Source organism: Bufo bufo, chromosome 3, assembly GCF_905171765.1.
Source record: "Bufo bufo chromosome 3, aBufBuf1.1, whole genome shotgun sequence".
NCBI lineage: Eukaryota > Metazoa > Chordata > Amphibia > Anura > Bufonidae > Bufo > Bufo bufo.
This window is the reverse complement of record NC_053391.1, coordinates 273,757,876-273,771,567: the sequence shown is the minus strand read 5'-3', so window position 1 is coordinate 273,771,567 and position 13,692 is coordinate 273,757,876. Positions and strand designations below refer to the sequence as shown.

Below are 13,692 nucleotides of genomic sequence, written 5' to 3'. Positions count from 1 at the left end.
CAGGGGCCCTAATGTGTGGTAAGTAGGTAAATGACCAGTGAAATCCGAAAGGTGCTCTTTGGAATATGGGCCCCTTTGCCCACCTAGGCTGCAAAAAAGTGTCACACATCTGGTATCTCCGTACTCGGGAGAAGTTGGGGAATGTGTTTTGGGGTGTCTTTTTACATATACCCATGCTGGGTGAGAGAAATATCTTGGCAAAAGACAACTTTTCCCATTTTTTTATACAAAGTTGGCATTTGACCAAGATATTTATCTCACCCAGCATGGGTATATGTAAAATGACACCCCAAAACACATTCCCCACCTTCTCCTGAGTACGGAGATACCAGATGTGTGACACTTTTTTGCAGCCTAGGTGGGCAAAGGGGCCCATATTCCAAAGAGCACCTTTCGGATTTCACTCGTCATTTTTTACAGAATTTGATTTCAAACTCCTTACCACACATTTGGGCCCCTAAAATACCAGGGCATTATACCTACCCCACAAGTGACCCCATTTTGGAAAGAATAGACCCCAAGGTATTCGCTGATGGGCATAGTGAGTTCATGGAAGTTTTTATTTTTTGTCACAAGTTAGTGGAATATGAGACTTTGTATGAAAAAAAAAAAAAAAAAAATCATCATTTTCCACTAACTTGTGACAAAAAATAAAAAATTCTAGGAACTCGCCATGCCCCTCACGGAATACCTTGGGGTGTCTTCTTTCCAAAATGGGGTCACTTGTGGGGTAGTTATACTGCCCTGGCATTTTCCAGGGGCCCTAATGTGTGGTAAGTAGGTAAATGACCAGTGAAATCAGAAAGGTGCTCTTTGGAATATGGGCCCCTTTGCCCACCTAGGCTGCAAAAAAGTGTCACACATCTGGTATCTCCGTACTCGGGAGAAGTTGGGGAATGTGTTTTGGGGTGTCTTTTTACATATACCCATGCTGGGTGAGAGAAATATCTTGGCAAAAGACAACTTTTCCCATTTTTTTATACAAAGTTGGCATTTGACCAAGATATTTATCTCACCCAGCATGGGTATATGTAAAATGACACCCCAAAACACATTCCCCAACTTCTCCTGAGTACGGCGATACCAGATGTGTGACACTTTTTTGCAGCCTAGATGCGCAAAGGGGCCCAAATTCCTTTTAGGAGGGCATTTTTAGACATTTGGATACCAGACTTCTTCTCACGCTTTGGGGCCCCTAGAATGCCAGGGCAGTATAAATACCCCACATGTGACCCCATTTTGGAAAGAAGACACCCCAAGGTATTCAATGAGGGGCATGGCGAGTTCATAGAAATTTTTTTTTTTTGGCACAAGTTAGCGGAAATTGATATTTTTTATTTTTTTCTCACAAAGTCTCCCGTTCCGCTAACTTGGGACAAAAATTTCAATCTTTCATGGACTCAATATGCCCCTCACTGAATACCTGGGGGTGTCTTCTTTCCGAAATGGGGTCACATGTGGGGTATTTATACTGCCCTGGCATTCTAGGGGCCCTAAAGCGTGAGAAGAAGTCTGGAATATAAATGTCTAAAAAATTTTACGCATTTGGATTCCGTGAGGGGTATGGTGAGTTCATGTGAGATTTAATTTTTTGTCACAAGTTAGTGGAATATGAGACTTTGTAAGAAAAAAAAATAATAATTCCGCTAACTTGGGCCAAAAAAATGTCTGAATGGAGCCTTACAGGGGGTGATCAATGACAGGGGGGTGATCAATGACAGGGGGGTTGATCAATGACAGGGGGGTTGATCAATGACAGGGGGGTGATCAATGACAGGGGGGTGATCAATGACAGGGGGGTGATCAGGGAGTCTATATGGGGTGATAACCACAGTCATTGATCACGCCCGTGTAAGGCTTCATTCAGACGTCCGGATGCGTTTTGCGGATCCGATCCATCTATCAGTGGATCCGTAAAAATCATGCGGACGTCTGAATGGAGCTTTACAGGGGGGTGATCAATGACAGGGGGGTAATCAATGACAGGGGGGTGATCAGGGAGTCTATATGGGGTGATCACCACAGTCATTGATCATGCCCCTGTAAGGCTTCATTCAGACGTCCGGATGCGTTTTGCGGATCCGATCCATCTATCAGTGGATCCGTAAAAATCATGCGGACGTCTGAATGGAGCTTTACAGGGGGGTGATCAATGAGAGGGGGGTAATCAATGACAGGGGGGTGATCAGGGAGTCTATATGGGGTGATCACCACAGTCATTGATCATGCCCCTGTAAGGCTTCATTCAGACGTCCGGATGCGTTTTGCGGATCCGATCCATCTATCAGTGGATCCGTAAAAATCATGCGGACGTCTGAATGGAGCTTTACAGGGGGGTAATCAATGACAGGGGGGTGATCAATGACAGGGGGGTGATCAGGGAGTCTATATGGGGTGATAACCACAGTCATTGATCATGCCCCTGTAAGGCTTCATTCAGACGTCCGGATGCGTTTTGCGGATCCGATCCATCTATCAGTGGATCCGTAAAAATCATGCGGACATCTGAATGGAGCTTTACAGGGGGGTGATCAGGGAGTCTATATGGGGTGATCACCACAGTCATTGATCATGCCCCTGTAAGGCTTCATTCAGACGTCCGGATGCGTTTTGCGGATCCGATCCATCTATCAGTGGATCCGTAAAAATCATGCGGACGTCTGAATGGAGCTTTACAGGGGGGTAATCAATGACAGGGGGGTGATCAATGACAGGGGGGTGATCAGGGAGTCTATATGGGGTGATAACCACAGTCATTGATCATGCCCCTGTAAGGCTTCATTCAGACGTCCGGATGCGTTTTGCGGATCCGATCCATCTATCAGTGGATCCGTAAAAATCATGCGGACATCTGAATGGAGCTTTACAGGGGGTTGATCAATGACAGGGGGGTAATCAATGACAGGGGGGTGATCAGGGAGTCTATATGGGGTGATCAGGGGTGATCAGGGGCTAATAAGGGGTTAATAAGTGACGGGGGGGGGGGGTGTAGTGTAGTGTAGTGGTGCTTGGTGGGACTTTACTGAGCTACCTGTGTCCTCTGGTGGTCGATCCAAACAAATGGGACCACCAGAGGACCAGGTAGCAGGTATATTAGACGCTGTTATCAAAACAGCGTCTAATATACCTGTTAGGGGTTAAAAAAAACACATCTCCAGCCTGCCAGCGAACGATCGCCGCTGGCAGGCTGGAGATCAACTCTCTTACCTTCCGTTCCTGTGAGCGCGCGCGCCTGTGTGCGCGCGTTCACAGGAAATCTCGCGTCTCGCGAGAGGACGCGTATATGCGTCCAGGAGGAATGAATCAACCACCTCCAGGACGCGTCTGTGCGTACAGCGGTCCGGAGGTGGTTAAGTATAAAGTTATACAGACAGAAATATGACTGCTATGGGATCACCAGTTTCACCCATTGTGGCTAACCTGTACATTGTCATGGTGTGGTTCACCGTGCCATGTGATGCCGTGCAGGCTGGCTGCATGCGCCCTGGCGTACTGGCTGAAGGCCGTAATCCTGTGCAGGCTGGTTGCTAGGGGCTGCGTGCTGGCTGCGTTATCTGGTGTGAACCTGTCCGTGTACATGTGTACCCCTTTCACTGTCTGTATTAGTGTATCCTGGTTGCCAAGGGCAACGCCCTGTTCTGTTCAGTGTTCCTGGTTTCCATGGGCAATGCCCGGTACCGCAGCATTGCGCTGTGTTATGGTTCCCTGACCTGTAGGGGTTAATCCCCCTGAGTTGCTCTGTGTGTGTGTTCCTCACAGGTGCACTCGTTGTGCGGGTATTTCTCCCTGTGATCCGTGTGTTTCTGGGTCAGTCTTGCTTGTTCTATAGTCAGTTCCTTGTTATGCTCTGTTTTGCCCCTTGCTGCTGATCCTTGGGTTTCTGTCTGCCATACTTTGGTATGGTTCCACCTTGCTCTGCATTGTTGTTTTCGTTCTGTTTGTATGCCATGTTCTGTCCATAGCCTAGCAGAGCTAATCTGCGTTTGTTTCTGTTATGCCTGTTTCTGTTCTTGTTTGTGGCAGTTTACTCTGCTTCTGTTCATGTCTCTTTGTCCGCCTGCGGAAGTAGGTTCCTGGCTTCCCCGGAGGGGGAAATCGCCATCCGTGTGCAGCTCTGCCTGGGGCCGCTTAGCTCCCTCTGCTTGCAGTTCAGGTAACTGCTTCTGGCTCTGTCCTGTCTATTCCTGGTTTCTGTCATGACATGTTATATACATGGAGGAAGTGGAAAATAGAACTCTAAACACCTTTGTGGGAACTGCACCCAGTTACTGGTCCAGATAGGTGGAAGACACCTGGGTTAAAAACCAAATGCAAGATGATAACACGTTAACTGAACACATCAACCCAGTGGACCATAACAGGTTTTACATGGAAAGATGTGCCAAACAGCACAATGGCTTTCTTGGACTGCTTTGTAAGCAGTCAGACAGGGAGGATTGCTGGAAACTGGAGTATACATTGAGTCTACTCATATGGACTACTACCTGCTGTTTGACTCCCACCATCCTCTGGATCACAAACTGGGGGTTTTGTTTTCAGTTTATGCTAACAACCACATTGAAGTCTCTGGGGAAAACAAACATACATAAGGTGCAGGATCACCCCAAACAATTGACAAGCTGCGGATTTGTAAATCTGCATGGCAGGTCAGTTTCCACGCAGAAGCAAAAAGCAACATGTACATGAGATTTGCCAAATCTCTTCACTTTACTGCTACTTTATTATGCTGCTTTCCGATTATGTGTGTAGGGGCACATTTATTAAGACTGCCGTTTTAGACATTAGTCTAAATAAAGGCCTATGGCTGGCGGTGGATCTGCCAGAGTTATGAAGAGGCGCCGGCTTCTCCATAACTACGGCACATCCAACACCAGTTCTAAATGTAGGACAGTTTCCGAACTGTCTTACATTTATACCATTTTCTACACCTGAAACAGCTGTAGCAAATGGTAAATGAGATGGGCCTGCCGGCCTGTCCCCTTCTCTGCCTACACAAGACGCACAATTTTAGATCTGGTGTGAGCACGGTGAAGTCACAGATAGCAGCACAACTAACCGTAGCGCCGCCATCTGCGCCTAAAATATGCCTAATTTAGGTGTATTTCAGAATAGTAAATGACCCCCGTAATCCGCATTGTGTGCGAAACCAAGGCTCATTCACACTTGCATATTTGGTCAGTATTTTTGATCAGTATTCGTAAGCAAAAGCTAGAAGTGAGTCCAAAACACGGAACAGGTACAAATCTTTCCTTTATATTTTAAAATGCTTATATTCCACTTCTGGTTGTGGCTCAAAAATACTGATGAACTCACAAGGCTTCATGCAATTTAGCTTAGAACCTAAATCTACTCAAGCTGCTCAAACTATCATCCAAACATTTTACATCAAACTTCTGACCTGTTATTTGTTTTTGAATCTCCTGATTGGGAGTCTTCCTCAATAGGCTGACTGCCTCGCGGACACCTCCTTGACGGCTTGTCTCAAGTTTATTTTGGTTGTTTTTGAAAACAAGATTCCTAAGCGCCCCGGCTGCTGCCAGCTGCACATTTTGATTGGAACTCCTGAAAAGGCTTATTAGCTTCTGGATGCCATGGTACTGATTAACCTGAGAACAAAAAAAAAAAAAAAAAAGTATTCAAATTCCTTTTAATATAATGTATAATTATTTAAAATGATTGATTAAAAATCATTGATTTTGGTATGGTCAGTGCTCATGTAATCATTTTGACGTGCACCTGGTTTTGGCTTACAATCACTGATGGAAATCACTGACCAAAACACTATGTAAATAACAGTACTCTGCACCTACGTAAATAATATTAGGTTAGAGAGCTCAGGGGAAATAAGGTAAGCATTTAGGGTAAGACATATAATTATGACAAAACTAAATATTAATGGAGACATTTATTATCCCCTGTATGAACACGGGTGGCAAAAAGTTGTAAAATTTGGAACACAATATGGTTGTACAAAATTTGGGAGTTTGAAGCCCCTCTCACCACTTTTCTAAAAAAGTATGTAGAGCTGGGCCATCCTAGCAGAAGTCTACACCAAAATAGCTGGACCCACTTTCTGATGTCTGCTTCCCAGCAGGCCCGGCCACCGAGCCTGCTCTGTCCCACTACACACACTGTGCTCTCATACCTGTCAAGGCCTCTCCTCCTTTGCTGGTAGGGTGCATGCATGCATGCACTCCCTCTGGCTTTTAAAAGGACCAGAGTGTGCACGCTGGGGTACTTAAGGCATCTTCCCCTTTGGAGGGTGCTGGAGCAAGAGGTTTCATAGCCTGCTAAATTTCTGCAAAAGTGTGCTGTTTCTGTTGTCTGCCTGTGTTAAAGGGGTTGGCCACTATACGCAAAAAAAAAAAAAAAATGGCCCCAGATAATAACTAAAGCCAGGGGCATAGATAGAAATCACTGGGCCCATAGCAAGAATCTAAATTGGGCCCCTATTCCCCTTTTATAGCCCCTCCAGGCCTGCAGACCCATTCCAGGCCTCTCCCTTTGTTCAATGAATTATTCTTGCTGCTGCGTTTTATAATTTATGCCATCAGGGCCAAATTGGAATTACAAAACAGCCCTGGCACACAAAAGAGCTATAATAGATGCAGTGTGTACAGATGTATAGTATATACAGCAGTGTACTGTTATGTGAGGTATGAGGTATAATAGATGCAGTACAGGTATATAGTAAATACAGCAGTGTATTGACAGCTCGTACCTCACATATCAGTACACTGATGTATGTATATACAATATATCTGTACACACGTTATCTTTTACACTGCTGTATATACTATATACCTGTACACACTGCATATATTATACTTCATACCTCACATATCAGTACACTACTGTATATACTATATACCTGTTGTAAGGGGTTACACTCTCAGGTTGGGCGGCGATGACAGATTCTCTTGCAGACCACAGGGTTAAAGTCCAAATGCTGCTTTATTTATCACACTCCAGCTATACAAGCAACTCCAGTTATAATTCACTGGGTAAGGTGAAGGTCCAGCACCACAAAACATAAACCAAACTAAAATAAAATAAACACCTGCCCGTCTGGGCCCTGGCTAATACAGTGAAGTTCCAAACTCACCTATTGAACACAGTACACACAGAGAACTCAGCTTTTCTAGCCTGCAGGGCAGCCAGCTTCCCAGGCATTACTCCCCCAGACTGACAGCCTGGACTGTGCTTTATTTCCCCTTGATGATCCCAGCTGTCTTCAGCTGGGATCCCTCAGGCTAGGGGAAATCCTGTCCTGGAATGTGGTGGACTGGGGAGGTCCCTCTACCAATCCTACCTTCTCCCAGTCCAATAAAATCCAGCCCATAAATTTAACAAAACTGTCTCAGCAACCTACACATTGCTGAGACCATTTTAACCTTCTGGATTTTATTTACCTCACCCAGTTGAGGAAGCTGGGTGGGATATACACCCCTTCCAGGACTTTACCATACACTTTTCTGTTCACCTTACCACTGTCACCACCAGAGCTTTGGGACGTTCTCACAGCTCTGTTTCTCCACCCCTGTGATGATGTCACTACTAGAGCTGGGAGGAGTTCTCACTACTCTGTTTACTTTTGGTTTCTTTCACCACAGCTGTTCTTCATGTGTTTGATTTCCCTCTCTTTATATCACCCCTCCTCCTATGATAGGATGTGGATTATAGTTCTCACTTCAGTTGTAGCTCTTGCTTTAGTTTCTTCACTTGTAGCTATCAGTTCACTGGACCTGTGTTCTGCTGCATCTAGCACTCCGGATATTGCCAGCCTGTCCTTGGATCCGTCTTCTCTGCGGCTGCAACACCTTCAGCTAAGTCTGCAGACATTGTTGTATTCCTGTTTGTTTTCTGACTGGATCTGAGGTGGCCACGGTTCCCTCCATATACTGAGTAGGGCACTGGTGGCCGTGCCCCTTCCACTATTGTAGGGGTTACAGTGGTCATTAGTCTTAGGCACGTGGGCATGCCTCGTTCCGCCATTTGGATCCGGGCATGTGCTTTAGCAGAATAGGGAAAGCGTTGAGGGTCGGACAGGGGTCACCCTTTATCCTCCCTAGTTCTGGGTCCAGTCAGTTGCTCTGTACTGTGTATTACTATTGTTGCTCACATACAGCCGTGACAACCACATATCTCCCCCCCCCTCATCTCCAGACCGGAGGTCTGGATATTTTTAGCCAACAAGCAGTGTATCCTGGACAAAGCATCTGCGTTCCCCTGTAATTTCCCCGGCCTATGTTCAACCTTGAAATTAAAATTTTGCAGGGAGAGAAACCACCTGGTCACTCTTGCGTTTTTCTTCCTGTTTTGTTTCATCTAAGTTAAAGGAGCGTGGAAATTTCCTACCCAGCAAGTAATATTTAAGTGACTCCAGAGCCCATTTAATGGCTCGACACTCTCGTTCCACTATGGCATAATTTTTCTCTGCCGGGGTCAACTTCCTACTTAGGTACATCACTGGGTGTTCCTCCCCATTTATCACCTGTGACAGGACCGCTCCCAAGCCTGTCTCAGATGCATCAGTCTGGACCAGAAACTCTTTTCTGAAATCCGGGGAAATGAGCACCGGCTGTTCACAGAGAGCGGACTTTAGGCTTTGAAAGGCCTTTTCTGCCTCTGGGGTCCACTTCACCATTACCATACACTTTTCTGTTCACCTTACCACACTGTACACACTGCATCTATTAGACCTCATACCTCACATATCAGTATGCTGCTGTATATACTATATACTTGTACACACTGCATATATTATACCTCATACCTCACATATCAGTACACTGCTGTATATACTATATACCTGTACACACTGCATCTATTATACCTCGTATATTACATAGCAGTACACTGCTGTATATACTATATATCTGTACATATTGCATCTATAATACTGTGTATTATATGCAGTGTGTGTGTGTGTGTGTGTATATATATATATATATATATATATATACATATACATACACACACACACACTGCTCAAAAAAATTAAGGGGACACAAAAATAACACATCCTAGATCTGAATTAATTAAATATTCTTCTGAAATACTTTGTTCTTTACATAGTTGAATGTGCTGACAAAAAAAATCACACAAAAATAAAAAAATGGAAATCAAATTTTTCAACCCATGGAGGTCTGGATTTGGAGTCACCCTCAAAATTAAAGTGGAAAAACACACTACAGGCTGATCCAACTTTGATGTAATGTCCTTAAAACAAGTCAAAATGAGGCTCAGTAGTGTGTGTGGCCTCCACGTGCCTGTATGACCTCCCTACAACACCTGTGCATGCTCCTGATGACGTGGCGGACGGTCTCCTGAGGGATCTCTTCCCAGACCTAGACTAAAGCATCTGCCAACTCCTGGACAGTCTTTGGTGCAACGTGACGTTGGTGGATAGAGCGAGACATGATGTCCCAGATGTGCTCAATTGGATTCAGGTCTGGGGAACGGGCGGGCCAGTCCATAGCATCAATGCCTTCATCTTGCAGGAACTGCTGACACACTCCAGCCACATGAGGTCTAGCATTGTCTTGCATTAGGAGGAACCCAGGGCCAACCGCACCAGCATATGGTCTCACAAGGGGTCTGAGGATCTCATCTCGGTACCTAATGGCAGTCAGGCTACCTCTGTCAAGCACATGGAGGGCTGTGCGGCCCTCCAAAGAAATGCCACCCCACACCATTACTGACCCAATGCCAAACCGGTCATGCTGGAGGATGTTGCAGGCAGCGGAACGTTCTCCACGGCGTCTCAAGACTCTATCACATCTGTCACATATGCTCAGTGTGAACCTGCTTTCATCTGTGAAGAGCACAGGGCGCCAGTGGCGAATTTGCCAATATTGGTGTTCTCTGGAAAATGCCAAAAGTCCTGCACGGTGTTGGGCTGTAAGCACAACCCCCACCTGTGGACGTCGGGCCCTCATATCACCCTCATGGAGTCTGTTTCTGACCGTTTGAGCAGACACATGGACATTTGTGGCCTGCTGGAGGTCATTTTGCAGGGCTCTGGCAGTGCTCCTCCAGTTCCTCCTTGCACAAAGGCGGAGGTAGCGGTCCTGCTGCTGGGTTGTTGCCCTCCTACGGCCTCCTCCACGTCTCCTGATGTACTGGCCTGTCTCCTGGTAGCGCCTCCATGCTCTGGACACTACGTTCACAGACACAGCAAACCTTCTTGCCACAGCTCGCATTGATGTGCCATCCTGGATAAGCTTCACTACCTGAGCCACTTGTGTGGGTTGTAGACTCCGTCTCATGCTACCACTAGAGTGAAAGCACCGCCAGCATTTAAAAGTGACCAAAATATAAGCCAGGAAGCATAGGAACTGAGAAGTGATCTGTGGTCACCACCTGCAGAACCACTCCTTTATTGGGGGTGACTTGGAGTTACATTGTGTTGTTTAAGTGTTCCCTTTATTTTTTTGAGCAGTGTATATATATATATATATATATATATATATATATATATATATATATATACAGAGCAGTGTATTGATGTGAGACATACAAGGTATAATACTGTAGATGCAGTGTTTATAGAAGTATGTGGTCAGTTATGAATTATGGTCACTGTGTGTGGGAGGTACATGAGGTAGTGGTCAATGTAACTGTCTGAAGTATTATACATGAGTGAGCAATGAGTAAAAACAGGGCATGAGGGGGGGGGGGGGGGGGAAAATGAAATGGAGCACCTCCTCTTACCACTCCATTCCAGTCTGTATGGCTCAATGCAGAGCTGATTGTGAACTTCTAATACTTACTGTTAGGGGTTGAAGGACCTGTGATGTCACAAGTCCTGACAGATGTATCTTTCAAACATAGGAACTACACAATTTTTGGTGCAGTTCCTTTGCTAGATTCTGCAGGACCTGTGATGTTGAAGATGATGTCATCACAGGTCCTGGCAGATGCACTGTTCTAACTACACTTTACACTGTGCAGTTCCCTTACAGGACCTGTGATGACATCATCAAAGGTAATTTAGCTTTAGAAAGATAGACAGGGGCAATTAGGGGGCGGGGCCTCTCCTCCACTTCGGGCCCCTCTTTCTCTCGGGCCCCATAGCAGCTGCGTGGTCTGCCTATATGGTAGGTACACCACTGACTAAAGCCAAGAGGTATTAGTATAATGAGAGATATACTGTGTATGTATACTTTTTCTAATGTGTTCAGCATAGCATGCTCCCATAGATGAGAGGCTATGTGGGCGGGGCAACTGCAAAGTGAAAGAATCCCAGCATGCATCACAGCAAGCATCTTCAGAGGAGTGGTCACATGGCATCCCTGGCCAACTGTGATACCATAGTAACAACAGCACCTCATTTCATTGCAGATAGAGAAGTTATTTTGATGTCCAGGATATGGTCACAAGGACATGTCTGGTTTATACATTACCAATATATATCGGCACTAAACTAATAATATCAGGAGCAATATCATCTGAACTATTATCCTGATATATTCCTCCTATATACTGGACTACCAAACTGGCAACCACATAAGTGACTTTTTCACTTAAAAAAAAAAAAATAATAATTTTTATCCTTATTTTTAGTTTTTACTCTTAATTTTATATTCTATTTTTGAAGTTGATCAACTACAGCAAACAATGCGTATGTGATATATTGTGTCTATATATAGTGGATGTCTGATAGGACTAACCCTAATCAGTCAGTGAAAAAAGGTGATAAGACATTCTTCAGATACATAAATGAAAAAAGGAAACTAAAACAAGGAATAACCAAATTAAAAACAAAAGAAGGAAGGTATATGGAAGAAGATAAAGAACTAGTTGACTGCCTCAATGAATACTTCTGTTCAGTTTTTACAAAGGAAAATGAAGGAAAAGGACCTCCGTTAGGGAGGAAGACTAATGAATCTTTTGATGCATGTGTCTTTACAGAGGAAGAGGTTCTAAGTCAGCTGTCTAAAATTAAGACAAATAAGTCACAGGGGCCTGATGGGATACACCCAAAGCTATTAAAAGAGCTTAGCGGTGAACTAGCAAAACCATTAAAAGATTTATTTAACCAATCACTGGTAACAGGAGTCGTCCCAAAAGATTGGAAATTAGCAAATGTTGTGCCCATTCACAAGAAGGGTAGTAGGGAGGAATCTATAGGCCAGTAAGCCTGACATCAATAGTGGGGAAATTAATGGAAACCATACTTAAGGAGAGGATTGTGGAATATCTAAAATCCCATGGATTGAAAGATGAAAAACAGCATGGGTTTACTTAAGGGAGATTATGTCAAACTAATCTTATTGATTTGGTGACTAAAATAATAGATGGCGAGGGTGCAGTAGACATCGCTTATCTAGACTTTACTAAGGCTTTTGATACTGTCCCACATAGAAGGCTTATTAATAAATTGCAGTTTTTGAGCTTAAACTCCCATATTGTTGAATGGATTAGGCAGTTGCTGAGGGACAGAAAACAGACGATTGTAGTCAATGGAGTATATTCAGACCGTGGTCTTGTTACCAGTAGGGTACCTCAGGATCTGTTCTGGGACCCATATTGTTTAATATCTTTATCAGCGAAATTGCAGAAAGCCTCGATGGTAAGGTGTCTTTTTGCTGATGACACGAAGATTTGTAACAAGGTTGATGTTCCTGGAGGGATACACCAAATGGAAAAGGATTTAGGAAAACTAGAGGAATGGTCAAAAATCTGGCAACTAAAATTTTATGTTGATAAGTGCAAGATAATGCACCTGGGGTGTAAAAACCCAAGAGCAGAATATAAAATCAGTGATACAGTCCTAACCTCAGTATCTGAGGAAAGGGATTTAGGGGTCATTATTTCAGAAGACTTAAAGGTAGGCAGACAATGTCATAGAGCAGTAGGAAATGCTAGCAGAATGCTTGGGTGCATAGGCAGCCAGGGCTTCAGTAGCGTCCTGGCTGCCATGGTAACCGATCAGAGCCCTAGGATTACACTGCTGGGGCTTCGATCAAAAGCTGCCACTGCAACACCAATGAAGAGGAGGGGAGAGGACCCTGTGGCCACTGCACCACCAATGAGGAGGAGGGGAGGGGACCCTGTGGCCACTGCCACCAATGACTTTAATAATGGGGAAGTTGGGGGGTGCACTGCGCCACCAATGAAGATAAGTAACCTTTTAATACAAATACAGGAGGCGGGTGCTGGTGGCAGAATCACATAGCTGACACACAACCTCTATGACAGGGCACTGCGATCCACTGCAGTTAACCCCTCAGGTGCCACACTATATATGATTCTGCCGCCGGCACCCGCCGCCTATATTTGTATTAATGGGTGAGTTATCATTATTGGTGGCACAGTGGCCACAACCCCTCCCCTCCTCCTCCCATCTCTCTTCTTAGTGGCAGCAGCGGCACAGGGGAGAGGGAGTGACTCCTTCTCCCCTGTGCTGCTGAGGAGAACATGGCGCACACTGAGAACAGCGCTCTCCACGTTCTCTGATACTAGGCTGCGCAATATCGGTAAATGTCAAATCCCGGTATCAAATCAATACTGGTACAAAAGTATCGATTGGGCATCGATAAATCGATACCCGTTACAACCCTAGTATATATTTCTATACCAGCTATTGATTATACATACAGTGCCAGATAGCTGAGTGCCCCCCAACCAATCCTTTATCTTTACATATATACATGTATATATACACATGGAGACTGAAGAGGCAGT

General features: G+C 44.9%; 1 protein-coding gene across 1 annotated transcript in view; it reads right to left on the bottom strand.

The window, feature by feature from the left end:
* PKP1 (plakophilin 1) overlaps window positions 1-13,692 on the bottom strand; it is a 234,051-nt gene that overhangs the window by 122,104 nt on the left and 98,255 nt on the right. The window contains 1 exon segment of the mRNA XM_040424148.1: window positions 5,399-5,606. Within this exon segment, the coding sequence (XP_040280082.1) occupies window positions 5,399-5,606 (208 nt within the window).